This window comes from Panthera tigris, chromosome D1 (assembly GCF_018350195.1).
Source record: "Panthera tigris isolate Pti1 chromosome D1, P.tigris_Pti1_mat1.1, whole genome shotgun sequence".
Taxonomy (NCBI): domain Eukaryota; kingdom Metazoa; phylum Chordata; class Mammalia; order Carnivora; family Felidae; genus Panthera; species Panthera tigris.
Window position 1 is genome coordinate 16,452,497 of NC_056669.1, and position 25,728 is coordinate 16,478,224.

Sequence of the window (25,728 nt, forward strand, 5' to 3'; positions counted from 1 at the left end):
GGAAGTTGGAGGCAAGATGGGGTACCTCCCCGTGCTGTTTGTCTCCACCATGGCTCAGCAGAGGCCACAGCACTGGTTGGATTAGGAGTCCTTAGAGACTTCGGATCCCAGCTGGGCGCTGTGGATTTCCTGGCGGCAGGGGCGGTGTCCAGGGCAGGGCCAGATGCCAGCCTTGGGTCCGAGGGGAGTACGGAGATGCCCGAGTGAGTGAGAGAGGAATGAGGTTTAAAGCCGCATCGGGATACCCCAGACATTCAGACAGTGCTTGAAGGCAATACTGAATTTCCCACAGGGCTGCAATGACCTTTCTCATTCCCTCTCCTGCTCTCCCCTCTCCCCCCAGGAGATCTGCACAGAAACAGGGCTCCACCCTCAGAACCCAGGGCTTCAGCTATCCTCAGTGCAGGAGGCAGTCTTTGACCTTGAAGAACTGACCCTTCTACCCCAGGCCCTTGGCCATGAGATCAGCCAAGAACCTGACCTGGGGTTATACCTCAGCAGAAAGTATTTGTGGCACCATTTTAAGATACACTGAACTTTCCAGGAATGCAACTGTTATGTAAAATGAAGGATGATTGTGCTTTTTTTGGTTTGGAAGTTGACCAAGAGTTGTTTGCCATTTCAGAAAATCACTTCACTGACAGCAAAGCTGCTCTGGTATTTAAGTCACCAATACCACATGCCTGTATCAGATTGTGTTTGTGTCTGCTGCACTCACGGGGATTCTGCATGTATAAACAAATCTTTATTACATCCAGGCAGCCGATATAAAGACAAAGTATTGTCAATAGTCGTATGACTGTCAGCTCTTAAATCTGAGCTCTTCACTGTAAGTATGTACAAATTTCCAACTATCTCCTTTTCAAATACAGTTTATCCATTGAAATACAATTTCCCTTTATTTTTCTGTTCTATTGCAGTTAAAGTGTTATATTGATCTTTTCAAAATCGCATGTGTAGGTCAGTTATTTTATTAGTAAGATTCATTCCAAGGTGGTAAAGACAGTCTACAAAATGTCTGCTCTGTTCCTCGGGTGTTAAGGCGGATGGGATAGAGAACCACTGAACCAAGCAACATATAAAATAGAGGCCCTGCCCAGAGGTGCTCACCCACAGTGACACTGGTAACCAGTGAGGACAATGGAATAAATCATGTTTATGTCCATCCCCCCAAAGCCTAGCGTGGGGCCTGTTAGGAAGTTAGAATGCATTATTTGTGAGGTGCCTGGGTGGTTCAGTTGGTTAAGTGGCCAGCTTTGGCTCAGGTCATGACCTCACGGTTCATAAGATTGAGCCCAGCATTGGGGCTATTAGCATGGACCCTGCTTGGGATTTATTCTCTCTCTCTCTCTCTCTCTCTTTCAAAATAAATAAATACAAGAAATCTCAGAGGGGTGCCTGGGTGGCTCAGGCAGTTAAGCATCCGACCTCGGCTCAGGTCATGATCTCACGGTTTGTGGGTTCAAACCCTGTCTTAGGCTCTGTGCTGACAGCCTGGAGCCTGCTTCAGATTCTGTGTCTCCCTCTCTTACTTCCCCTCCTCCACTCACGCTCTCTCTCTCTCTCTCAAACATTAAAAAAATAATAACAAAAAATAAAAAGAAATCTCAGAAATCCAAGAAGACAACTTGGGTGGGGTGGATATGGGGACTGACTAAAAGCAAGTGTCAAGATAACCCTCCCCCAAACTCCAGGCTTTAGCTTGGCTGTATTCAGTGGAAGCATGATAATAGGGGATGTTCTGAAGTGGAAGACGTTGAGTTCCATTTCACACAAGTCAAGTTCAGTGGGCAACTGAATGAACACTCGGTAGTGGAGAACTTTAGGGAGACGGCTTCGAAAGCAAAATTGCAGGGGGCTAAGAAGGTAGAAGTCGAAGCGATGTAGACAAAGTAGCTTTGGAACAAATGAGGAAAACAGATGACTGGGTTGATCTGCATTTGGGGTTTGATGAAATGAAGTTTTGGAAGGTCAAGTGAAGTAACAGGTTGCCATAAAAGTATGGTAGAAATAGTCCTGGGATCCGGTGGGTAGAGCAAAGCCAAGGACCGAAGACCTAGACCAGTAATTTTCAAACTTGCTTGATCATCAGAATCACCTGAAGGACTCATTCAACTGAAGCTTGCTGGGCCCCGCTCCAGAGTTTCTGATTCAGCACATCTGTGATGGGCCCAAGAATTTTCATTTCTAACAAGCTGACAGGCTCTACTGTTGCTGACCCGGAGGCCACACTTTGAAAACCTAGACCAAAGTCGCTGGTAGATACTGAATAGTTTTCTGAGTGAACTGATTAGAGCGCTCATCTTCAAGAATGGAAGATGGTGGTCGGGATATAACTGCAGAATTTGAATTCAGAGAAGGAGCAATTTGGGGCAGACAAGATTCAGGATGGACCCTCCCAGGGAAATGATGGGAGGTCAAGGAATCGAGTGTTGTGGGGGTCTTCAAAATGAGTCACATCTGTCAGAGGCCTGAATCTAAGGGGGAGCTCAAAGAGGAAGTCAAGATCTGAAGGGGAGTCTGGCTACTTTCTGGGCCTGAATTATGCATAGTTAACTGAATATCCACCTACAGACATGGTGGCCCATCCAGGTTAATGCGCCAGTACTGGTAACAAATGTAAGGGAAATTTGGGACTCTGTGCTAGTTTTGTGTGGCACATTCTTTTTCTTATCTTTTTTTAAAGTTTATTTATTTTGAGAGAGAGCAAGTGGGGGAGGGGTACATAAGGAGAGAGGGAGAGAGAGAGAGAGAGAGAGGGAGAGAGGGAGAGAGAGAGAGAGAGAGAGAGAGAGAGAGAGAATATCTCAAGTAGGCTCCATGCTGCCAGTGCAGAGCCAGACACAGGGCTTGAACTCACAAACTCTGCGATCATGACCTGAGCCAAAATCAAGAGTCAGTCACTTAAATGACTGAGCCACCCAGGTGCCCCTGTCTGGCACATTCTAAAATTTTTTTTTATTTTAATGTTTGAGAGAGAGCACGCATGTGCATGCCTGCCAGCGGGGGAGGGGCAGAGAGCGTGGGGAATGGAGGATCGGAAGCGGGCCTTGTGCTCACAGCAGAGAACCCCACGTGGGGCTCGAACTCACAGCTAAATCATGACCTGAGCTGAAGTTGGACCCTTAACGGACAGAGCCACCCAGGCACATCACACATTATGTAAGTAAGGTCTGCGCTGGGCCTCAGGTTTTTTGGGGGGGATGCTCTAAGGTGGAGATCACAGCCTGGGGATTCCAGCCATGTAAGGGAGCATTTCACCTTAGACCCTCAGGCTCAGGGGAGCAGGACAGACAGGAAGGCTGTTCCTTCTGGGAAAAGCAGCTTGTAAAGAATGAAAATTCCACTAGATGAGCATGTTTTTTTTTTTTTTTATTTTTTTTTTTCAACGTTTTTTATTTATTTTTGGGACAGAGAGAGACAGAGCATGAACGGGGGAGGGGCAGAGAGAGAGGGAGACACAGAATCGGAAACAGGCTCCAGGCTCCGAGCCATCAGCCCAGAGCCTGACGCGGGGCTCGAACTCACGGACCGCGAGATCGTGACCTGGCTGAAGTCGGATGCTTAACCGACTGCGCCACCCAGGCGCCCCTAGATGAGCATGTTTACAGAATAAAAATGTCTGTTAACCCTCAGCCATGATTCTGTACCCTTTATAGCTTCCCCTTTACAGGAACAGCTGCTCAGAATACCCCGCAAGGGTACAGCTGTGATTAGGTCTTAAATTAAGGCCACCTCCAGCATGTATTCCTTACTGCCAGCTGGTACTGATGAACACTGAAACCCAAGGTGCTGCCTTTGATGCTTAACACCTGTGCAACCTTCCACAAAGTTCCTTTCTCTCCGTGCCTGTTTTCCCATCTGTAAAATGCCGGTAACGGTAGTGCGTCACATTGTTTGGATCAGGTCAGGCAGGTAATGTAAAGCTCTGGACATTAGTGAGCACCCTAATAATACTAGTTATGATTTGTTGCAGTGTCTGATGCGGGTCCTTGACGACGCCCCGACATGCGTGCGATTTGTGGTCCTGCAGTGTCCCCTGTTGCGTGTGACCTTTCGGTGCATCTGTACAGCGGTGCTGCCACTTTTTCTAGGTAGACGGCATCTGGGGATCTTGAGGACGGCTGGGTCTGCGCGTCTACGGGGAGGCCCGGAGAGGACTCGCGCAGCCGCAGAAGGGCCTGCAGTGGCGCCTGCCGGCCGCTGGGGGCCGCAGGGGCCGCTGGGTTCGCCCCGCCCCCGAGGGGGTCAGGGGTCACCGAATGGCCGGAGACCGGCAGGTCGTCGCGGGTACGCGGTCTTGGGCCCATGGCGCCCGCGCAGCGTTGCCCTCTGTGCCGCCAGACCTTCTTCTGTGGTCGCGGACACGTGTATAGTCGCAAGCACCAGCGGCAGCTGAAGGAGGCTTTGGAGCGGCTCCTGCCCCAGGTGCGGGCGGGAGGCGGAAGGGGGCCGCGGCCGCCTGGGGGCGGGGATGCGGGCATTGCGGTGAGAGCGCGAGGGTGTGGGGTGCGGGGGGGACCCCTGGGGTCCTACACGGCCTCTCCCCGCCGCAGGTGGAGGCCGCCCGCAAAGCCATCCGCGCCGCTCAGGTGGAGCGTTACGTGCCGGAGCACGAGCGGTGCTGCTGGTGCCTGTGCTGCGGCCGTGAGGTGCGGAAACACCTGAGCCACGGAAACCTGACCGTGCTGCACGGGGGGCTGCTGGAGCATCTGGCCAGGTGAGAAGCGGCCTGGGAGCCTCATCCAGCCCACTCGCCTGCTTGTGTGGGAGGGAGGGTTTAGGAGTGGGGGAGAGGAAGACCGCTTTGATGGTCTGATGAGGGTGGATCGAGTCACCTTTAGCCATTGCATTCTTTAGGGGTAGAAGGGTTTATGGCTTCCATGGCCCCAGCGGTAGTGGTGGGAAAGCCAGCTGGGTAGCTGGCTCGGGATTACCCCGCATCGTCTATCAGATGCCTCTGTTTTTCTTGGAAGAGGGAGACTGGACATCTGGAAGAGACTGATAACAGTATCGTCAGCCTTGCCCAGAGGCAGAAACCCCGATGTCAGTGTGCACTACGTATCTGATGTGTGCATAGCTGAGTAATGTTTTGTAATAGATCATTGAGATTATTCCTTCCTTCTCAGCCCGGAGCACAAGAAAGCAACCAACAGATTCTGGTGGGAGAACAAGGCGGAGTTCCAGATGAAAGAGAAGTTTCTGATCTCCTCCCAAGACTATGCACGGTAAGTCATTGGTAGTGAAAGGTGAACTAACAGAACAGGGCTTCTCTGGGTCTGTGTCAGGTTCTAGAGCTTCCTCTACTAATTGGAAAATTCAGTAGGGACTTCATAAGTATCTATCGTTTTCATAGTACTCATGGTGCTAGGCACTATACTGGACACAAAAGTGTGACAGTCCTTGAAAGGTTTATATCTACTTGGTGGGGGGGGGGGGATTTACAATGCCGTTAGCAAATGGAGAATAGTGTATAACAAAAATTGACTATAACCAACTATTTAAATGCGTGGTACAGAGTAGATGAAGTCCTTTAGAAATAGAACAGGCTTGTTATAGTGTGCAAGAAACTGGTACTCCCCCAGTGTCAATAGTTTTAGACTATTTTAACTGGCCTCTGAAGGACCCTGAGAAACTGGAGTGCAGGAAGCTGGTCAGCACGGAGTGGGGGTGAGTGCTGACTGCTTCAGGAAGAGGACACAGGCAGCCTCACACTATGTTTATTGGGACTATATTGAGATTATGGGGTACGGAGCCCAAGGGGATCCCAGAGCCAAAGTTACAGAAAAACTCATGTCTGTTCTCAGTGTGGAGAATGATGAGGGGATGGTAAGAAATGCCTAAAACTTACTGCCTTGCTTTCAAATCTGTGGTTCATACAGGCAGGAGATGGGAAACTGAGGTCAAAAAGCACTCACTCCTTACATCCTGACCCAGCTCCAGATGGTTTTGGTGGGTGAATAAAGGATAGCTGAGCAGAAAAGGTTATAATTGAGAATTGCGAGGATGGACACTTTGAACTTTTTTTTTTTCTATGTTTGTTTATTTTTGGGACAGAGAGAGACAGAGTGCAAGTGGGGGAGGGGCAGAGAGAGAGAGGGAGACACAGAATCAGAAACAGGCTCCGGGCTCCGAGCTGTCAGCACAGAGCCCGATGCGGGGCTCGAACCCACGAACCGTGAGATCGTGACCTGAGCTGAAGTCGGACGCTTAACCGACTGAGCCACCCAGGCGCCCCTGAACTTTTTATTAGTTTTGACTTCTGAATCTTACAAATTTCAAGGTCACACGCACAAGGCAAAACCAAGCCTAATTTGACCAGTGAAGATACCATGAGCCCTCTTTAGACTGTTCATCACATACACAGCAAAAAGAATACACCTCAAGTGCCCACTTCCCAGGTCCTGGCCCCACCCTCCGGAAAGAACCACCCTGAAACACAAAGAGCTAGCTAACTGCAGTGTGAGCACGGGACACCCTGCTGCTGGGGAGCCCAGTCTGGCCTACAGCTTTAATCTGAGTGGGCAGAAAGCAGCATACTGCCATCAGAGCCCGGAGGCGATGACAGACTCTCATGACGGCCTGGGGGTGTTGGGGGAGGTCGGGAGGTGAGTGGCAGATGGCCCCACAGCAGCTTTTCAGCTCTGCCATCCTCTCGTATTCCAGGGGCGTCACACAAGCGTTCGGCTAAGACTCTGATGCTACGGTTCTAGGCTTTGCCCGTAGGGATAGGCACAAGGCTGCCAGGGCACCATGGTAGAGCCATTCCCTCAGCGTTTTACATATTCAAATCAGGCCAGAAAGCAAATCCTAAAATTAACTGCCAACAGTGACAAGTTATCATAACTGTATATAAATTGGTATCACAAAAGAATAAGAATTTAAGTAACTTGAACACAAAATTCTGACCGTATACCCTCAAGAAGGCTCTAAGGACTAAAACACTGCAAAGAAATTGAGGCTTGCTTAGTTTTTTTGTGATAGTGGGATCAGTAGTATTGGTATTATTCTGATACCTTTACATGTGTATATAAGATAAAAACAACTGCAAGCATATTGGTGGTGTTCCAAATATGGACCAATTCAAAAGGATAATTGATCAAAAAGGATAATTGATTTTTTTTTAAAAAAAGTTTTGAGTACACATGTGCACGTTGGGGGTTGGGGAGAGGGAGAGAATCCCAAGCAGGCTCCATGCTCAGCACAGAGCCCAGTGCAGGGCTCGATCTCAAAACGAGATCATGACCTGAGCTGAAATCAAGAGTCAGACCTTTACCAGAGCACCCAGGTGCTCCGATCACTGATTTTCTTACGTATGGTAATGGTTTCATGGTATCTTAGGCTCTTCCTGTTCTTAGGTGCATGCTGAAGTTTTCAGTTAAGTCTCATGATGTTCTAAAGCCCATTTTTGATTTGGAAAAAGGAAATGTGTGCATAGAAGAGAAGTGGAGCCAGTATGGCAAAATGTTAACAGTGAATCTGGTTGAAAGGTACATTGGTGTTCTTCGTTCTATTTTGATTTTGAAATTACCAAAACTTAAAAGAAAAAGTGATCTGAAGCTCTTTTCATAACTGGCAGGGATTGGAGTTCTTGGCTGACTTGCCCTTTTTCTTTAGATTCAAGAAATCCATGGTGAAAGGTTTGGATTCCTATGAGGAAAAAGAGGATGAAGTAATCAAAGAGGTGAGTTGAAAGAAAGGCCTCTGGAGGACCCAACCTTACGACCTTGTACCTAGCTAAGCAGCCTCTCTCCCACAGATGGCAGCTCAGATCCGTGAGGTGGAGCACAGCCGGCGGGAGCTGGTTCGGTCTGTCTTAGAGGTTGGTTTCCCTCGGAGGAGCCAGAGCAGTATCCAAATCCATTTGATCCCTGGTTCTCCAGGCCCAGCATTTCACCTACCAGCTCTTCTAAGAGAACTCATGGACTCCATGCTTCATCTGCTCAGCTTGAATTCCCTTAACTGTCTGCCAGGGGGGCAGGCCTTGTCAGTGGCAATGTGGGCAAGGCAGGGAAGGGAGGAGGGAGGGACGGAGGGAAGTTTGCGAGGACAGTACCCTCCATATGCTAGTTTCCTTCTGAAGGGTGGGAGCATGGCCAAGACAGACTGTTAAAGGGTCCTAGACACATTTATTTTTCCTGAATCAAACTCAGCCTCAGGCAGTGCCAGACCCAGAAGAAGGCTCTTCAGCGCTTGGAAGCTGGAAAGGGACCAACAGGTAAACTTGTTAAGGACTCTTGTTGAGGGTCTGACATGTTAGAGCCTTCTGTAACTTTCTGGCTGGGAAATGGGAACAAAGTTCATCTGTGCCATCCTTATGGCTCAAGGACCTCATCTGCCAGCCTGGCTCCTGTCTGTCTTTTTCAGTCAAGTGGCCTCCGCCTCGCAGCAGCCTTCCTACTTGGACCTGCCACCAGCCCCGGAGCTTGACTGGATGGAAACAGGACAACCTTTGACATTCATTGGCCATCAGGTACAATGGATAAGCCAGCCAGGAAGGGCCAATGTCCCCTTAGTTCCCAGGACACCATCTCTCCTGGGTTTCGTACCTATTCTAACCCTTCCTACCTTTCTTTTCTGTGTTGTTCCATAGTATGTTCTCAGACCCATTTCCTCACCCTCCAGTGATCTCATCACACCTTTGCCCCAATGCCTTTGCAGAACCCCCAAGTCCCACTCAATGTAGGATATCTATAAATATCTCATAAGCACTTGAAGCTAACCTCTACCATTCTATTATTCTATTAACTGTGGATGAGTTATTTCCTCTTCCATCACCTGACTAGAAGATGGCCTCCAGATACATACACTTTCCCGCAAGTTTCTATTCCTCCTGCACTCCTGTCCCACAGAAAGTCACTGCTTCACCTATTCTTATGTTGTCTACGCCAGCCATATTGTGCTTCCTGTCTTTGCACATGTAGTTATCATGCCTTAAGTAACGTTTACCTTCCTTCAGCCTAGTTCAAATGTCACCTTTTCATGGAATGATTATCTGAACAGGTTGCCTGTTATAAATGTACTTAGTACCATGTAAAAAGCTGCAAATATAATGTGTGATTTGTGCTCAATTCTCTTCCCCTATGATACATACGCCCTATGAGTAAAGGGTTTTGCTTACCGGCATCTAGCAGGCATTCTGTTTTTGGACATCTTCATTACGGAGACCCAGAAGTCTCTTGAGGACAAGACTGTTTCTCAGTTATCTGTGCTCTTAGGATTTAACTTCAAACCAGGGCACAGAACTAGCACTTGTAGTGCTTCCACTACCCCTCCCCCCCTCCTGTGGTTTGTCCTTTCTCTAGCTAGGAGTATCCACCCTGTCCTGGCTTCTCATCTGGGATTTTTCCCCTCCATTTCTAACTACAGGACACGCCAGGAATTGGTAACATCCACTCAGGTAAGGCCTAAGGCAGTGTTTCTCAGATGGTAAGAAACAATTATTTTAAAGAGTAAAACTGATTAAGTACTACCGGGGGCCCCTGGGTGGCTCAGTCAGTTAAGCTCAGGTCATGATCTCATTTTGTGAGTTTGAGCCCCATGTTGGGCTGTGCACTGACAGTGCAAAACCTACTTGGGTTTCTTTCTCTCCCCCTTTCTGCCCTTCCCTTACTCGCATTATCTCAAAATAAATTTAGAAAAAATTTTAAAGTACAGTATGGAGTACTATCTTGTGGGTAACAAGATAGAGTTGTATCTTGAATACATGAAAAACTCAAAACTCAGAAGTCATGTAAAAAGATGCTCATCAGAGTGGCTAAAATTAAAGATGGACTGTGTTAACGCTCATATACTGCTATCAGGAATGTAAAATAGCAGAACCAATTGGAAAATGGCTCAGGAGTTTAAAAAGTTAAACACATACCCACTGTTCTAGGATACAGACGTTACAAGATAAAAGAAAGCTTACCTGCGCACAGGCTTACAACACACATGGTCACAGCTTTATCTGCAGTACCTCTAAGCTGAAAACGACCCATATGCCCCTCAACAAAGCAACGACAGAGTAGTGCCCAACAAGGAAGGAACTGTTGTTAAGCGCAGCATAGATAAATCTCAAAACTGTTAGAAGCCAGACCAAAACCAGGTACGTCCTAGAAAATGCAAACTAGAGTAACAGAAGCAAACCCATGGTTCCCTGGGGCTGTGAACAGGAATATGGGGAGGTACAGGAAATATTTCTAAGGGTTTTTCTTTTCAGATCGTACACTTTCAATGTGTGCAGCTGTATGTCAGTTATGCCTCAACAAAGGTATTAAATATCAGCACATCATGTCACATGTAAGGTGTGTTTCTTTAAATTAGTCCAGGGCCCTCAACTTCCCAAGGTCCTGGGTTTTGTTTTTGAACATTTCTAGTTATCAATCAGTTAAGAGCTTTTACCTTGGGCAGTTTCACAGTAGCCTAAAACTTTGCCTTAATTTCTGCTGAATGGGTCTTTTCCAGGAGCTACACCTCCCTGGATGGTCCAAGATGAGGAATACAGCTCTGGAAACCAACAAATAGGGCCCTCCTATGAAGAATTTCTTAAAGAAAGTAAGTAAAAAAAATTCCAGAGTGGGAATGGGTTAAGTTTTCCTACTCAAAGAAAACTGTTTACTTCTTTGTAGAAGAAAAACAGAAATTGAAGAAACTCCCCCCAGACAGAGTTGGGGCCAACTTTGATCACAACACCAGCACCAGTGTAGGCTGGCTGCCCTCTTTCGGCCGCGTCTGGAATAATGGACGCCGCTGGCAATCTAGGTATGGGCCCAGTGCCAGGACCCCAACCCACTACCCCTTTGGAGAGATCTCAGCCTTCATCCTGTTAACCCTTCACTTTCTTTCAGACATCAATTTAAAACGGAAGCTGCAGCAAGGAGCAAACAGTCACATAAAGAAAAAAAGCCAAATGTTTCCGGATACTTTTCCAACCACCATGAGGCACAAAGCCAAGCCAACAAACCCATACCTGCTCTTCTCTCTTATCCTTTGTAACTGCTTTTCTTAGGAAAAGACACATACCCACTTATTTGATTTAATAAAGTTTTATTTTCCAAAATGTACAGTTGGTGGTGGAATCTGCAAAAGAAAAAGAAAAATCACAGTCATAAAGCCTTATGCAGCAGGGGGATGTATACTTTCTACACGATGAGCCCGTAGGTTCCTGCCTACCTGTTCATGCATCTTCACCAGCAGCTGGGGCATCTCCACCCTTGGTGTTTCTGGTGTAAATTACTTGAGCTCTGTGCTTTGAGACGAGTTTAATAAGTCCTGGGGAGAAAATAAGGATAAGGTTTTCACATAATCCTATGAAGTAAATACTTCACAGACGTGAGAAATACTGAATTTGAGCATGAGAGTTTAACAACAAAGGCAAGCATGCCTATGTTTCTTGGTGATCATCTAATTTGATTTATCCTTTCTAAACGAGGGACCCACTATCTGCTCTTGGGATGGTTACCCTTATTGCACTTTAATAAAACTTAGAAGTCACTATATTTCCATACTAGACACTCCAGGGGCTTAAAATATATATATTCCTATTAAAGTGAGATTATGAGTAGACCCACCACTCGATCTTTAAAACACAGAAATAAAAAATGATTTACTATCAAAGCTTTTAATATTTTAGTAACTGTATTTCAGTACATTTGGGTTACTTCTGTAACTGTATTTTGAGAGAGACCAAGAGAGTGTGAACAGAGAAAGGAGAGGGAGAGAATCTCGAGCAGGCTCTGCACTGTTAGCATAAGCCCACAGCCTCCCATGAACTAGGAGATCACAACCTGACCCGAACTTAAGAGTTGGATGCTTAACCAACTGATGTCCCTATTCTGTGACTCTTAAAGTGGATTTATTCACTTGAGAACACAAGAAATCCCTGTGCTTCACCACATGACACAACACTGGCCAAGAACCCCGCTTTGAGGTCTACCCTAGAGATAGCATGTTAGAATATTACAATCACTGGTTAGCCTGCGCCCATTTTAATAAGTTCCAGTAAAAAACACATTTAAGATGGCTAACATGGTCAGGCCAGTTTTACATGCAAAAGCACACCGGTACGATTTACCCCTCTCACCTTTACTAAGGAGCTCCTGAAGGGCTGCCCTGGCCAGGGAACCTCGAATCTTCAGTCTCTCAGAAACGACAGCTGGAGTTATAAGCTTATAATTGGGAACTTCCTTACAGAGTTTGTCGTACGTTGCTTTATCAAACAAGACCAGGTTATTGAGCTTGTCCCGAACTTTGCCTTTGGACCACTTCTGCTCCCAAAAGAAAAAGGACAGTCAACATTCCCTGGAAGAAATTACTCTTTCCCTCACCAAACCATCTGTGTCACCGGAACTTTTCTTCCATAGCCATAGGAATATACTGCAAAGTTGTCTGTTCTTGCCCTGCAGAAATCTACAAAACTTGAATTTACAGCAACTCTGCAAACTAAGATTCAAGTAATCTGAAACCAAGATACAAAAAAAAGGCCCCGTTGCCATTTACGTTATCCAAGATAAGTTAGATTAAAAAGAAAAAAAACAACCACCCCCGAACACATCTGCAAGCGTTTCGGATGTAGGCTAAGCCCCACTAAACCAATTAGAACACCACGTGACCATCAGACTACATTCACACTGTGTACCACCCCATTCTTCCAAACACAAAACGGTTTGAGAGCACAATTCTAGTCCTCGGACTCTAGACGCCACAACCTTAAAAGCCATTTACTATACACGTCACTTATTACTACAGCTACACGGGCCCGGCGTCCCCAGTGTCTCCCACTCTTGGAGGACTCCACGCCTACCTTCTTTTTGGCCTTGCCCCCAGATTTGTTCACTGGGTCTTTGTCTTTTTTGGCCGATTTCCCGGCATCTTTCTTCTTCTTGTCGTCCTTGGGCGGCTGTGCGGAAAAGGGAGAACGCAGCCAGATCACACGGCAGCCCCACGCTCCGTCTGCAACGGCGCCCCCACCCCGCCCAAACCCCACTACCTGAGCACATGGGTGAAGCAATCCCCCCGCCCGCCCGAAGCAGCCCGGCAAGTCTGGGGGCCTGCGTCTGGTGCCGCCTCCACCCCGTCCCAGCGCTTCCCGGCTCTCACAGCCGCACTAGTTTCCCACTCGGAAGAGCTCACCATAGCGAAGCTCAGAGAGCAACAGCCAACACCGCAGCCTCGCTAAGATGTCGGACAAAAAAGGAAGCGGCGCTCACGCACGGGCCCAGAAACCTCCACCCTCAGCAAGCGTTTCCGGGGCAAGGGGCGGAGCCAGCGGCGGAAGGTCGTAGGTCCAGCCCCCTCGTCCAGCGGGCGGCAGGGAGGGTGGTTGTCGTTCCCCAGCCGCGCACCCCGAACACTGTCCGCGGCCTTTTGGACTTTGCCGCTAGTTGTGAGGTAGTCACACGTCGCTATCCCCTGGTCCTGGAAACTAATAAAGAGAGAAAACAATCTGCCGGCCTCCGTAACTACCCCCACGATCCCGCTAAGCGTGGTGCTACAAGTGCGCAGGCGCCGGCTTTGCGAGGCTGGGAGGAGGGGGCGGGGGCGAGGGGCGGGTCCCGCGACTGCGGTTCCGGGGCGGGGCCGTCTGGAAGAAGCCGAATCCCCGCCTCTGAGGGGCATCGGCCGCAATGGCGATTTTTAGCGTGTACGTGGTGAACAAAGCTGGCGGCCTCATCTACCAGTTGGACAGCTACGCGCCACGGGCCGAGGCTGAGAAAACTTTCAGTTACCCTCTTGATCTGCTGCTCAAGCTGCACGACGAGCGTGTGCTGGTTGCCTTCGGCCAGCGCGACGGCATCCGGGGTGGGCTAGGATTGCGTCCGATGGGCGGGCCCGGTGCTGCGGAGTGGGCTGGTGTCTCTGCTGGGCAGTAGGGTGGGGGGAGAGGGGGTGAGGCCGGGTCGCTGGTCCCATCAGCGGAGTCCCCACGCTGGGGCTTCGTTGACCCTTAGCTTCACCTCTACAGTGGGCCACGCAGTGTTGGCCATCAATGGCGTGGACGTGAACGGCAAGTACACGGCCGATGGGAAAGAGGTGCTGGAGTACCTGGGCAACCCTGCTAATTACCCGGTGTCCATTCGGTTCGGCCGACCCCGCCTCACCTCCAATGAGAAGCTCATGCTGGCCTCCATGTTTCACTCGTAAGTCCCCCAACCCTGTCTAGTGCCTTTTGGCCTTCACTTGGCCCTTAGGCTAGCTGGATTAGTGTGGTTCTGCGGGAAGTCTCCTGAGCAGCAGTGCTTACCTTCCTTTGCCTTTTCTTTTTTTTAAGCTTATTTATTTTGCGAGAGCACGCGCAAGCAAGGGAGGGGCAGAAAGAGAGGGAAAGGGTGATTTCCAAGCAGGCTCTGCAGTGTCAGCAGGGAGCCGATGCAGAGCTCGAACCCAGGAGCCAGGAAATTGTGACCCGAGCGGAAACCAAGAGCCGGACGCTCAACCAGCCGAGCCAGCCAGGCGCCCCTCTTTGCCTCCTTTTAGGTCATCCGTTCTTGTGTTATGAAAAGAAAAAGAACGAGTCCAGTATAACTAGGCTTTAGATAATACTGGCAATGGTGTGATCTTGTGTAAGTCAACTTCCCTCAGCTTTAGTTTCTAAGTCTTTAAGGTAACTGAACTAAATGATCTTTAAGACCTTTTCCTGCTCTCAACTATAGTATGACCTATGCTGGATAATTATAGTCATGGGGTAAGTAACCCTGGCGCATAGTCCCGGTGTTAATTTCACCCAAAGCTTTCAAGGTAAAATGCTTTACAGCAGAGTAGGAGTGTAAACTACATGCAAAGTTCAAATGAATTTTAAAGAAATTTTGGTGCTTCTGCTAGGCAATTGAGGAAGCTGCCTCTTCCTTTTTTTTTTTTAATGTTTGTTTATTTTTGAGAGAGAGAGAGAGAGAGCTCCCAAGCAAGAGAGGGAGGGCAGAGAGAGGGGAGACAATCTGAAGCAGGCTCCAGGCTGAGCTGTCAGCACAGAACCTGACGCGGGGCTCAAACTCACAAACCATCACACTGCCTCTTCTGACCTCTCAGAGTGTAATGTAAACTCCTCAGCAGCTAGGGTTACTTCAGTGGAAAAGTTTGAGCAGCACCCCTCCCTTAAAACAGTGGGGTGCATTCCCAACCTTACCTCCTTTGCAAATAGGCTGTTCGCAATCGGTTCCCAGCTGTCTCCAGAACAGGGCAGCTCAGGCATTGAGATGCTGGAGACCGACACGTTCAAACTGCACTGTTTCCAGACACTGACAGGTATGCGTCTTCAGATAGGCCAAAGGGATGCACTGGGGGCTGGTTGGGGGAAGGGACTGACCAGAGACAACTTTGGTAAGCAAGGGGGTGGTGGTTAGCTTTTCCTGGGACGATTGCACAGACACATCTGTTTTGCAACTCTAAAACCAATATTTAATCTGATGCCAGTTTTGCCCACACCACCCAGCACGCTCAGCCATGGTTACCTTGTGTGCAGATAAAACCTTAATGTTGCACATGTTTTGGTAAGTGTTTCCAAATGAAACTTGAATGCCAAATGGAAATGACCTTTGGATCATGTCATTGCCTCACTCCCTTAATGGGGATAATTGAAAACTTCCTGAATTTGTTTCCTGCCTGGCACTTGCTGCCGAGGGACCACAAGACTAGGAATTAAGTGACAGAGCTAGAAATCAAAGCTTGGTCTCAATCAGTTGGGTGATGTGATAAAGTCATGTTACTGCTCTGGTCTTACAGATCCACAGTCTTGGTTTTCCTGCTTTACGGAGCAATAGGATAAAAGTAAAAATGGGCTTATGAAAATGCTACACACACACAGGATGATGTTATTTGCTTTTCTCCACTCTTTGGTAACCATTCCTGGCCCTTCTCCAGGGATCAAGTTTGTGGTACTGGCAGATCCCAGGCAAGCTGGAATAGATTCTCTTCTCCGAAAGATTTATGAGATTTACTCAGACTTTGCCCTCAAGAATCCATTCTACTCCCTGGAAATGCCTATCAGGTAGGTAGTCGCCCTCCCCAGATATTGGTCAAAGCGTCCTCGCCCTTCTCTTTGTGCTCTTCCCCAAGGATATTTTTCAAAAGTGTAAGAAGAGTTATTTTTCAAATAAAACAAAAGTGACTAGCCTTTTCTTGCTATTTTGAAAGACTAAAGACTTTCCTATGGGGTTCATATCCTTCTTCACGGAAGAGTTTCCACTGGCTCTACCTCGGCACCCAAAGTGGGGAAGAGTCTGAGACTTTACACTTTGTCCTCATCTGTGCCACTTGGGTCTGGCCTAGGTGTGAGCTGTTTGACCAGAACCTGAAGTTAGCCCTGGAGGTGGCAGAGAAGGCTGGAACTTTTGGACCTGGGTCATAGGCTGAGCCTGCAATGGATCTCCCAAATTTTGAGAGATCCTGCAGCAGGAAGTCTGCTGTATCCACTCCGATGGAGATCCTCACAGCTTCCTTAGTGCACTTGACAATGGGAGGGTGCAGAGCCTGATGACACATACTGATCCCTGAGCCTTAATACTGCTCTCTGCCCTCCCGTGTCTATCGTGGGCCTATTTCCCAACTCTGTACAGACTTATTTATGGAGGGAGTAGGTCCATAAATGCTAAATAAACATTCCTTTGATCTGTGTTTGCTATCCTAATTGATGGTTTGGGGGGAAAGGATCTGGTGGGTAGACAGGAATGAGAAGAGAATTCTGAGATGAGATATGTTCCAATAGAAAAAAAATAAGTGTTCATTAAATGAATGAACTTGGGGCTTTAAGTCAGGACCTTGGTCTAGTTCCAGAATTGCTGATTTCTAGGGTGATGGTGGAATATTTATCAAATGTTTATAGCCAGCCTTTACTGCTTTATCAAACTTAAACCTCACCCTAATCTCAGGGGGTACATTCTACTATGGACAAGAGATTTAGCAAGGTACAGACACTCTATGCCTCAGAGTCTCAAAGCTAGTTACTAACTGCGTGAGTTTGAACCCAGGCTTTCTGACTATGCTATCATAAGCCACTGTTCGGAGCGCCTAGGTGGCTCAGTCAGTTGAGTGGCCGACTTCAATTCAGGTCATGATCTCACAGTTTGTGAGTTCGAGCCCCGTGTCGGGCTCTGTGCTGACAGCCTGGAGCCTGCTTCCGATTCTTGTTTCCCCCTCTTTCTGGCCCTCTCCTGCTCACCCTCTATCTCCTTCTCTCAAAAATAAATAAACATTAAAAAAAAAAAATTATAAGCCACTGTTTACTGATTCCCTCCATCAAAGTATTTAATTTGTCTGAAACCCAGTAGCTTCATCTCTAAAATGATCATTGAATTATACAGTGGAAAGTTGAAGGCAAAGGAGACATAAGCTAAAAGGAGTATATGTCAGATCTCCCATTCCAAGGAAATGAAGTCTGTCCTTTTTGGGGTGGAAAAAGCAGGTAGCAAGAGAATATTTTCCAAGGAAAACTGTCTCTGGTCTGTAATACCCCTTTTGAAAGAATGGCTCACTGTGTTTAGTATCAAATCTAGTTTTAATCTCTTTATCAAGTCGTCCTCCCTCCCACCCAGGCCCCGGTGTTCCCGGGGTATTGGTGAGAGTGATGGCCTCCTCTCTGCCTGGAATCTTGAGGTATTGGCAAGAACAGTCACCGTGTGCTAAGAGGCCTTAGGGCAGAAATCATGGCCCATTGGTGCCCTGCAGCTACAGGAGGAGCCTCACCTCTTGTGGGGATGGGGTGGGGTGGGGTGGGGTGGGGTGGGGTGGGGGTGGGGCAGGGTTCAGGAGAGGAAGAGGGTATTGGAGACTCCCTCACTGTAGGGGTTTCCTGTTTGAAGGCAGGAAATTGGAGCTAATGAAGTCCAAGAACAAAAGTTGTCTTTTAAATAGAGCACAGGATGGGGAGCTGGGACCTCATTAGCCACTGATAACTTCCAGCACCACCTGGGCGAGGGAAAAGGAGCAAAAAAGGCGATCCAAGGTTCATCGGTAGCCAGAGCAGCCCCACTTTCTTTCTCCCCGCCCCCGCACCTCCCCAGCCCTGTGCAGGGGAAGGTCCACAGGTGGGAGAGGATGCACAGGTGCCTGTACTGTCTTCACTCAGCCTTCTTGGGCACTCGGCCCATCTTGGTGCGGATGTTTCGTAGCAGAAAGAAGGCGACTGTGCTGACTGCACAGATCACTTCGGCCACCCAGAAGGCTGTGCTCCAGCTATAGTGCTTGGCAATGGTGCTGAAGGGCAGCCCAGCCAGAAAGCCGCCCACTGCCAAGGAGGAGGGGAAGAGTCTGGGTCATTTGTGAGGCTAGGGCCGGCGGGGCCTGCCCCAGCCTACAGCTGGCTTAAGTGCGAGGCACAAGTAGGGGTGAGGTGGAGACTCCGCTTACCGTTGGCCATGAGTCCCACGATGGCATGGGAGGTGCCGCACAAGTTGGGAGGAGCACTCTCATTGGCTATAACTCCGAACAAGGCAATAGGACCATAGGAGGAGAAACCGAACAGAGCTCCCAACACCAGGATCCAGAGCTGCAAGGGCAGCACAGAGTGGCATTCAGAGTTTGAGAGAGCCTACCTACCTATCTACCTCTGCCAGAGGACAGAACAAATAACTGTAGTAAGGACACAGGAAATGACCTCCCTCACCCCACTTTCTGATATAATGGACAGGGCAGAGCTAGAGGAGTGAGTGCCGCACCGAGCCAACCCGAGGGCCTGTGTGGGTAGGTGAAGGAGGTACAGAAGCCATCCCTCCCAGTTAGATGCTGTCTCTTCTCAGAACTCATGCTAGCTGGATTGGCTAGGGGCAAGGAAGACAGTAGGACAACGGTAAGACAAACCAGGAAGAAAACCAGAGGTAAGGCACCTCGTGCTCCGTAAAGCCTGTGAGCTCAGCGAGAGGGTGAAGAGCTGGAGTCCAGAAAGCAACATCCTAGAGGAGCACAGGAAAGAAAAGGAAACCAAGTCCCGAGTCCAGGAGGGGCACCAAAGTACAAAGAGGACACGAGGTAAGACAGACCTGGAAAGGGAGATCTGAGAGGCAAAGAAAGGCCTGGGCCAGCGTGGAGCCAGGGAGAGGAAGCCTGAGAGTCGGCGGCCCTCGCTTTCTCATCCTTGTGCCTGTTGTGGGCCAGGCCCTCCTTATTTACCTTGGAGGAGTCACTGGTCACAGTGACCCGGAAGAGGTACATGGACACGGTCATGCCAGCCATCATGAGCAGCAACAGGCCATGGCGAGGGTTCCCGTAGATGGATAGGCCTGCCTGTGGATACAGTCCCAGCAATGTCAGGGCCTAAAAGCAGCAGAGAACCTCCACCCCTGGACTCTGATACAGCAGGGCCTCTGCTGACAGGTCTTTGGCAATCCCACCACAGCTCTTGGCCCCGGGCAGCTCTGGGAGGCCCCGGGACCTGCTCGTTGTGTTCAGAGGCCAAACTCCACAACATCCCTTCCTCCACCACGGGGCAGGGTCGGGACATGTGCTGGCAAGCTGCACCTGCTTCCTCCTCAACCCCAGTTTTCCTGGGGCTGTGGAGAAGCCCACTGCCAGGCTGAGAGACATTCCAGCTCTCCTTGACATCATTTGAAGCCTTTTCCCCAAGAGTCTTAACCTTCACACCCCCAGCAAATAACAGCAGCCTGGAATCATTCCAACCTCCCCCAACCTAAACTGGCTTATGCCAGCCTGCCCGTGCCCCAGGGCTCCCGCCTCTCTGGTGCCTGTCCCAGTCACGCTGGGAAGATTTAAAGGGACCCTCCTCCTTCCTGTCCCGTCTGCCCACTCACCTTTGCCATGGCCCGGTCTGACAGGTAGCCAGCTGCGATGCTGCCTACAAGGCCCCCAACCTCCAGGGCACTCATGTAGGAGCTACCTGGAGTAGGGAGTTGTGGTGGGAAGAGGGAAAGGAAGGGTGGGTGTTACACACTGGGGTTGTCCCAGACTGGCTTAAACCCAGAGAGGTACAGGGTCCCCAAGGGTGACCGACCACAGCTGTCTGAGTAGTGCCTGGCCTCAGGGAAAGAAGGAAGGGATAAAGAGAAGCTGGGCCTAAACTTCCCATCCCCTTCATTGACTCCTGCTCCCTAGGCCCACCCCCGTTCCAAACTCATCTTACCCACGAGGACGGATTGCCCTTTCTCCTGGATGAGGAAGAACTGGCCCCAGTCAGTACAGCAGGTCTTTACTCCAAATACCACGAGGTAGCCCGTGGAGAGTACCCACAGGTAGGGGGACAGCAGCAGCTCCTGTAAAGTACTCTCCTCCTTCGAGGAGCCTGGGGGCAGGAGAAGCCAGGCCTGAGGCTCCACTCTTGCTGCTCTGCCCCGACTGAGCCCCCACCACTCATTAGCCAGCCACAGGGCCAGAGTCCATCCACACAGCCAGGGACCAGCAGGAAGGCACCCCTTCACCCACTGTTCTACCCTGTCGCCTCCACTATAGGCCTCAGCAAATGAAACAGGGACCAGGGCACATGGAGGAAGGCACCCAAGCCACTTAAGCTTAGGATGCTGTTCAGGACAGGACAGGGAAGCCTGGCTCTGCTGTGAGGAAGGACCGGGATATAACATGAGTCACACAGCATTTGTTGGCTCTGCCGCTTGTCTGGTACTTAAGTGTCTCTTGGAACGGAGTTTTATTTACTCCCCACCAACTTGCCACCACCATCCCTCCCCCTGCCTCCATCGGCTAGCACAGGGCCAGGCATACAGCCAGACCTCAGTGAAAGTCTGCCAAATGAATGGTGGATGAAGGTGCCCCAGGGATTCGGCTTGGGTGCGTGCTCACCCTTCTTGTCCTTGGAGGGGGCGGGGTCCAGGTTCCGGAGCCCAACGTCAGCAGGTTCATTGTGGATGAGCAGGAGACAGAGGAAGGAGACAACTACACAGAGCGCCCCAGACAGGGCCAGCGTGCTGCGCCAGCTATAGCTCTGGGCGAGGATGGTTGCCAGGATAGGGCCCAGCCCTCCAGCCAGGTTCATGCTGGTTGACAGGACGGCCCACCAGGTGCCAAACTGAGATGGCTCAAACCACTGTGGGGCAGAGGGTTCAGAGTAGGTGCCCACGTTAAACACGTTGAAGGTGAGGGTCAGGTGGGGCAGGGGCGGACCTAGAAGCTCACATTACAGGGACGAGGAAGAGGGCGCCTCTACTTGGCAGGGCCAATTCCCTCATCTGCCACCTGATCCCACCATGTTTAGCTCCTAAAATATCTCGACGAGCAACAGGAGTTGGACTGGAACTCCCGAGGAACCCGCTCTGGGATGGGGGTGCTGGTACTCCCACATGCCCTGTAGGTATCCCCTCGGCCAGTCTCAACTGGCTTCTTGGGAGCAGACACTCACCTTCCGCAGGATCTTCCCACAGGGGGGCCAGCCCAGCCCCTGTGCCAGGCCATTGAGGAACCAGAGAGCAGCAAAGACAGGTACCATGGAGCTCCAGGAAAAGACTACGTTGACCAGGCCGACCAGAAGCAGCCCGGAAGAGAAGAGCCAGCGGGCACTCATCTGGTCAGACAGCACCCCGCTCACAAACTTGCTGATGGCGTAGGCTGCCGACTGGCTGCTGGTGATGAGCCCTGCAGGGGAGGGGAGCAGGAAGCAGCACACCTAGGGGGTTAGGGGCCAGGGCAAGGGCACAGGAGGGACGGAGGAAGGCATGGGGTCACGTGTGTAGAGGTGCCTGGCAGGGTGAGATAGGTTCCTTCCAAGGGGACCAGAAGCAGCCTGTGTTGGAATCCCAGCACCCATTCAGGGGGCGCCGCTACCCCTCCTCACCGCCGGCGCTAGCCCCAGGCTGACCCTTGACTTTTCAACCTGGAGAGTTCCCGCTGCAGCTGTCAGGGGGCAAGAAGGGGAGAACAGGGCAGCCCCACCCTGGGATTTACCCATGCCTGATTACATTTCCTCCTCACCCTGGATGCCGACCCAGGGCTTCTAGCAATTCCGTCACCCCCACCTCTGGGCATGGGGCAAAGAGCTTAGAATTGGAATCGAGGACGTTATTCCCCCTGAAATGTAGCGTGCAGGGCCACGTGAAGTTCCTGTGCCAGGTCTCCAGTTCCCATTGCTTACGACGTCAGTGGCCAGCGTGCACCCTGTGGTCTCAGCACGCACCCACGAGGTGTGGAAACCATGCCCAGAAGCCCCCTAAACATACTCGGAATAAGCCAGACCTCTGGGGGCGCATGTGGGTCACAGGCACACGAAGACACATCACACAGGCAGCCCTCCTCAGACGCGTACCGACTACACACTCCTGGTGCTTAGCCCACAGCCAGGCGTATGGTTTTCAGAGTCCGGTCGGCGTGTGCCGACTCTCCCTACCCTCCACTGTGCAGACGCTCCACACACGCTACGTGCCTTTATGCACGACACTGCCACCATCACCAACTTGTCCTACGGGTCCTGGGTCCCAGGGCCCACCACCCTGCCCTTCCGTGGCTCACCCAAGTCGTCCTTGTCCAGAGGGATCTCCTCCACCAACGACGGCATGACAAAGGAGAAGGTCTTGCGGTTGAAGTAGTACAGGCTGTAGCCTCCAAACATGGTTGAGAAGATCACAGCGCGGTAATAGCCGTAGCCTTGGGCGGCCATGGTGGAAGGGAGCAGGCCCCAGTGGCCAAGACGCGAAGCCTCCGACCACAGCTCCTGCCTGTGGCTCTCTCAGTGACCAGATCTGCTGAGTTAGGCTTTCTCTGTTCCCTCCTCCACCCAGCCTCCCAGGCTCCCTTTATAGCCACCTTCTGGACAATCATTAAGCCTGGGGCAGCTCGTAGGGAACCCAGTGTCCTGAGGGAGACAAGAAAACAGGAGATTACTGTCGGAGAATCTGTGGGGGCTGGAGGGGGTCCCAGAGGGAGGCACTGCCCATAAGCCAGCACGCTGTGTCCCTAGAATTTCTGCCTTTCTCCGCTCTTCCTTGTCCGCCTGCCTGTGAAACCAGCTGTGATTAAAGGCTCAACCTAATTACTTTTGTCTGCCTGAGCCCAGGGGAGGCAGGGGTGGGATAAAACAGAGCTGCCCTCTCTAGCCCTGCTCCCTCAGCCACCTACCTTCTCATTCATTCAGCCAAGGTTTACTGGTTGCCAGACACTGCACTAGGTGCTCGGTTAGTTTCTACACGCACACACACACACACTCAGACACATACCCCCACTTCCAAGCCTTCTTAGGGCTGCTGACTCAAGCCCTGTAACTCCCAATGCCTAGCACACATCGGGATGTAGCTGTTTATGGATAGTTGCAGAATTGTAAGCGAGGGGAACTTCCCAGCGCAAGCCCCTGTTGCACTGAAAGCCCCTGTAAAGCCTGCGGTCATGGTCACTCAGCTGCCTCGGGTCCCTTTACCCTATGACGCCAGTGTGGGGTGCCCTCTGGCTGGCTGGGGGCTGCAGGGCGAGTGACAGCACGACCCGTGGGCGGGAAGGTCCACCCGCGGACTTCAGACTGCACTGCCGAGCCCGCTAGCGTTCTGGGGCCCCGGCAACACGCCCCCGGCTTTTCCGCTCGATTAGGAAAGCAATTGGAGCAGAAGGCGTAGGCGAGAGCCGAGCAGGCGACCGCTCATAGTCTCCCGGAGGCTCCTCGCTCCAGGCGCCTAGTGGCTCAGCCCAGCAGGACGGGGCCAGGCGCAGGCTCTCGGCACCTGCCCAGCCCCGTGTCCTCAAGCTACCCAGGACACCTGACTCGGGCTGCGAGGCCACAGACCCGGCAGCCGGAGAGGTACGGAGACACCGGACTGGTGCGACAAAAAAAAGCAGGTGCAGGCTGGTGCGGAGCAGCGCCTCAGAGGCCCCCAGACCTAGGAACTGCCCCTCATCCCAGAAGGGGCAGCTGCAGGAACACCTCCGCTTTGGATCGGAAGTTACGGCAACCTTTACTGGGGCTCTAACAAAGGAGCCCCAAGACCCGAGACTCCCCCTCCAGCCCCGCCTTCAGGCGGCACCCCTCCCCAGCATTTGTCCCGCTACCTGCACGCAGGCGGGAGCCGGAATAGGACAGAGCCCGGAGGCGGGACCGCATGCGCATGCGCCTGCTCTCGCTAGGGGGCGGGGCCTCCGCCTGCGCCTAGCTGGCTGAGAGCCAAGTCCACCTCCAAGGGTGTAGTCCAAAGCTGCCCGTAGTACTGGTCCTTGGGTGAGAAGAGCGCCCCTTAGGGGCTGGACTCGTAGGTCCCTTCTTTAACCGATGGCATTCAACATACCAGTTTTTAGTGAGCGCCTCCCGCTACCAATCACTGTTCCGCGTTAACAGTCTGGAAAAAGCCTTGTAGAGAGCACAGTCTTTTCTGTAAGAAATTAAAGCAGTCTTCAATAAATACAGTATGAACATTTGACTTGTAATCAGACTGTTGGGGACAAAGTTAAGACAAAATACACGGGGTGTTTAAAGTGCCTGGCCAGGAATAAACCTTAAATTCTAATCCTGGACCCACTACATTTTAACAATGTGACCTCGGGTAATAATTTCTATGAACCCCAGTTTCTTACCAACTCATAGGTTCATGTGAGGACTCAACAGAAGATTTATTATTATTTTTTAAAGATCTTATTTTTCTAAATATTCTCTAAGTGGGGCCCGAACTCACAACTCCAAGATCAAGAGTCACATACTCCACCAGCTGAGCCAGCCAGGAGCCCCTCAACAGAAGATTTAGATAAGAATTTAGAAAATTTAGGTAATCGCTTTCACAGACTACTGGAGAATTGCTGAAAGAATTCTAAGTGTTCCAAAGTTGACAGCAAAGATCTTTTAGATTAGGAAGGTGATCAGGGAAGGGAGGAGAAGCCTGCAATCAGCCACCACCAGTGCCACTCCAGAATGCCTCATGAAAGCTCTTATTTTATTTTTATTTTGTTAACGTGTATTCATTTTTTGAGAGACAGAGAGAGCACAAGTGAGGGAGGGGCAGAGATAGAGGGAGACACAATCTGAAGCAGGCTCCAGGCTCCGAGCTGTCAGCACAGAGCCCAACACAGGCTCAAACTCACAAACTGAGATCATGACCTGAGCTAAAGTCGGATGCGCAACCGACTGAGCCGCCCAGGTGCCCCTTGATTGGATTCTGATGAGAATCGTGGGTGGGTTCGGTATTTCCCCTCATTTCCCGTCTGGGTACCCAGAACAATGAATGCAGCCAGGGATTCCCATGAGCAGAAAGATGAAGCATTCAGCCTCCCAGATGACAATCTTGGATCTAGCAATTGGGAGGCAGCCGATTTAGGAGAAGATAAAAGTAATGAAGAACTGGGAGTCTTAATATCAGCAAAGTACGGATAGTAAACTATCAGAAAGATATTGAGGACATTGTAGACTTGGCTTCAGTGAGGTAGGAGGATCATGGCGCAGAAGGTAATATGGCTGGAGATGATGATGATGATGATGATGATAATGATTCACCTGATTCTGAAAGTCCAAATGACTCTGAAAGTGGTTCACAGAGAAAGAAGAATCTGCTGAAGAACTTCAAGCTAACTGAGCACCCGGATGAAGTGAAGGATCCCCAACAAAACTAAAAGATAACCTACTCAATGGGAGAAGATATTTGCAAATGACATATCCAATAAAGTGTTAGTATCCAAAATATATAAAGATACTTTATATAAACTCAACACCACAAAGCAAATAATCCAATTAAAAATGGGTGGAAGAGGGATGCCTGGCTGGCTCAGTCAGTAGAGCATGCAACTCTTGATCTCAAGGTTGTGAGTTCAAGCCCCACATTGGGTACAGAGATTACTCAAAAATAATTAATTTGTAAAATAGGCAGAAGACATGAATAGACATTTCTCCAAAGA

At 50.3% G+C, this 25,728-nt stretch overlaps 4 protein-coding genes across 8 annotated transcripts; 2 read left to right on the plus strand and 2 right to left on the minus strand.

The window, feature by feature from the left end:
* The first annotated feature begins 4,253 nt into the window (after window positions 1–4,253).
* On the plus strand, window positions 4,254–11,045 carry CENATAC (centrosomal AT-AC splicing factor). Of its 2 annotated transcripts, none has more exons than XR_006208193.1 (11): window positions 4,254–4,428; window positions 4,557–4,720; window positions 5,130–5,228; window positions 7,618–7,684; window positions 7,760–7,822; window positions 8,154–8,218; window positions 8,368–8,473; window positions 9,370–9,400; window positions 10,447–10,536; window positions 10,589–10,743; window positions 10,830–10,878. XR_006208193.1 is itself a non-coding variant. In XM_042958058.1 (11 exons), exons 1-11 carry the CDS (start codon window positions 4,309–4,311, stop codon window positions 10,975–10,977), a joined length of 1,086 nt encoding a protein of 361 aa, XP_042813992.1. In that variant the 5' UTR covers window positions 4,254–4,308; the 3' UTR covers window positions 10,978–11,045. The 2 variants fall into 2 exon arrangements, 1 of the variants encoding a protein (XP_042813992.1); XM_042958058.1 differs by having other exon boundaries at window positions 10,611–10,743; window positions 10,830–11,045.
* RPS25 (ribosomal protein S25) lies at window positions 10,982–13,224 on the minus strand. The gene is made up of 5 exons (XM_007072911.3): window positions 13,114–13,224; window positions 12,785–12,880; window positions 12,065–12,248; window positions 11,155–11,253; window positions 10,982–11,061 (listed from the first exon to the last, which is right to left on the minus strand). The coding sequence occupies exons 1-4, from the start codon at window positions 13,114–13,116 to the stop codon at window positions 11,159–11,161; spliced, it is 378 nt and encodes a 125-aa protein (XP_007072973.1). The 5' UTR covers window positions 13,117–13,224; the 3' UTR covers window positions 10,982–11,061; window positions 11,155–11,158.
* Window positions 13,225–13,550: 326 nt separating this feature from the next.
* Window positions 13,551–16,590, plus strand: TRAPPC4 (trafficking protein particle complex subunit 4). Its single transcript, XM_007072907.2, has 5 exons — window positions 13,551–13,782; window positions 13,946–14,120; window positions 15,119–15,222; window positions 15,838–15,964; window positions 16,246–16,590. Exons 1-5 carry the CDS (start codon window positions 13,608–13,610, stop codon window positions 16,322–16,324), a joined length of 660 nt encoding a protein of 219 aa, XP_007072969.1. The 5' UTR covers window positions 13,551–13,607; the 3' UTR covers window positions 16,325–16,590.
* On the minus strand, window positions 15,193–23,944 carry SLC37A4 (solute carrier family 37 member 4). Of its 4 annotated transcripts, none has more exons than XM_042958057.1 (10): window positions 23,902–23,944; window positions 22,378–22,720; window positions 21,275–21,507; window positions 20,719–20,962; window positions 20,048–20,206; window positions 19,719–19,804; window positions 19,081–19,194; window positions 18,798–18,863; window positions 18,322–18,460; window positions 15,193–15,278 (listed from the first exon to the last, which is right to left on the minus strand). In XM_042958057.1, exons 2-10 carry the CDS (start codon window positions 22,523–22,525, stop codon window positions 15,193–15,195), a joined length of 1,275 nt encoding a protein of 424 aa, XP_042813991.1. In that variant the 5' UTR covers window positions 22,526–22,720; window positions 23,902–23,944. The 4 variants fall into 4 exon arrangements, with proteins under 4 accessions (XP_042813991.1, XP_007072970.1, XP_042813990.1 ...); XM_007072908.2 differs by lacking the exon at window positions 15,193–15,278 and adding an exon at window positions 17,686–18,199; XM_042958056.1 differs by lacking the exons at window positions 15,193–15,278; window positions 23,902–23,944 and adding exons at window positions 17,686–18,199; window positions 23,279–23,552.
* Window positions 23,945–25,728: the final 1,784 nt, after the last annotated feature.

Coding starts and splice junctions, on each gene's coding strand:
- CENATAC (XM_042958058.1), top strand. CDS start 4,309: ATGGCGCCCGCGCAGCGTTGCCCTCTGTGCCGCCAGACCTTCTTCTGT. Junction 7,823..8,153: donor TGGTTCGGTCTGTCTTAGAG/GTTGGTTTCCCT, acceptor AATCAAACTCAG/CCTCAGGCAGTGCCAGACCC. Junction 10,744..10,829: donor GGACGCCGCTGGCAATCTAG/GTATGGGCCCAG, acceptor ACTTTCTTTCAG/ACATCAATTTAAAACGGAAG.
- RPS25 (XM_007072911.3), bottom strand. Junction 12,249..12,784: donor GGGGCAAGGCCAAAAAGAAG/GTAGGCGTGGAG, acceptor TTTTGGGAGCAG/AAGTGGTCCAAAGGCAAAGT. Junction 11,254..12,064: donor TCAGGAGCTCCTTAGTAAAG/GTGAGAGGGGTA, acceptor TTTTCTCCCCAG/GACTTATTAAACTCGTCTCA.
- TRAPPC4 (XM_007072907.2), top strand. CDS start 13,608: ATGGCGATTTTTAGCGTGTACGTGGTGAACAAAGCTGGCGGCCTCATC. Junction 14,121..15,118: donor CTGGCCTCCATGTTTCACTC/GTAAGTCCCCCA, acceptor CTTTGCAAATAG/GCTGTTCGCAATCGGTTCCC. Junction 15,965..16,245: donor TCCCTGGAAATGCCTATCAG/GTAGGTAGTCGC, acceptor GGTCTGGCCTAG/GTGTGAGCTGTTTGACCAGA.
- SLC37A4 (XM_007072908.2), bottom strand. CDS start 22,525: ATGGCCGCCCAAGGCTACGGCTATTACCGCGCTGTGATCTTCTCAACC. Junction 20,207..20,718: donor CCCCTCCAAGGACAAGAAGG/GTGAGCACGCAC, acceptor TCCTGCCCCCAG/GCTCCTCGAAGGAGGAGAGT. Junction 19,805..20,047: donor AGGGCAATCCGTCCTCGTGG/GTAAGATGAGTT, acceptor TCCCTACTCCAG/GTAGCTCCTACATGAGTGCC.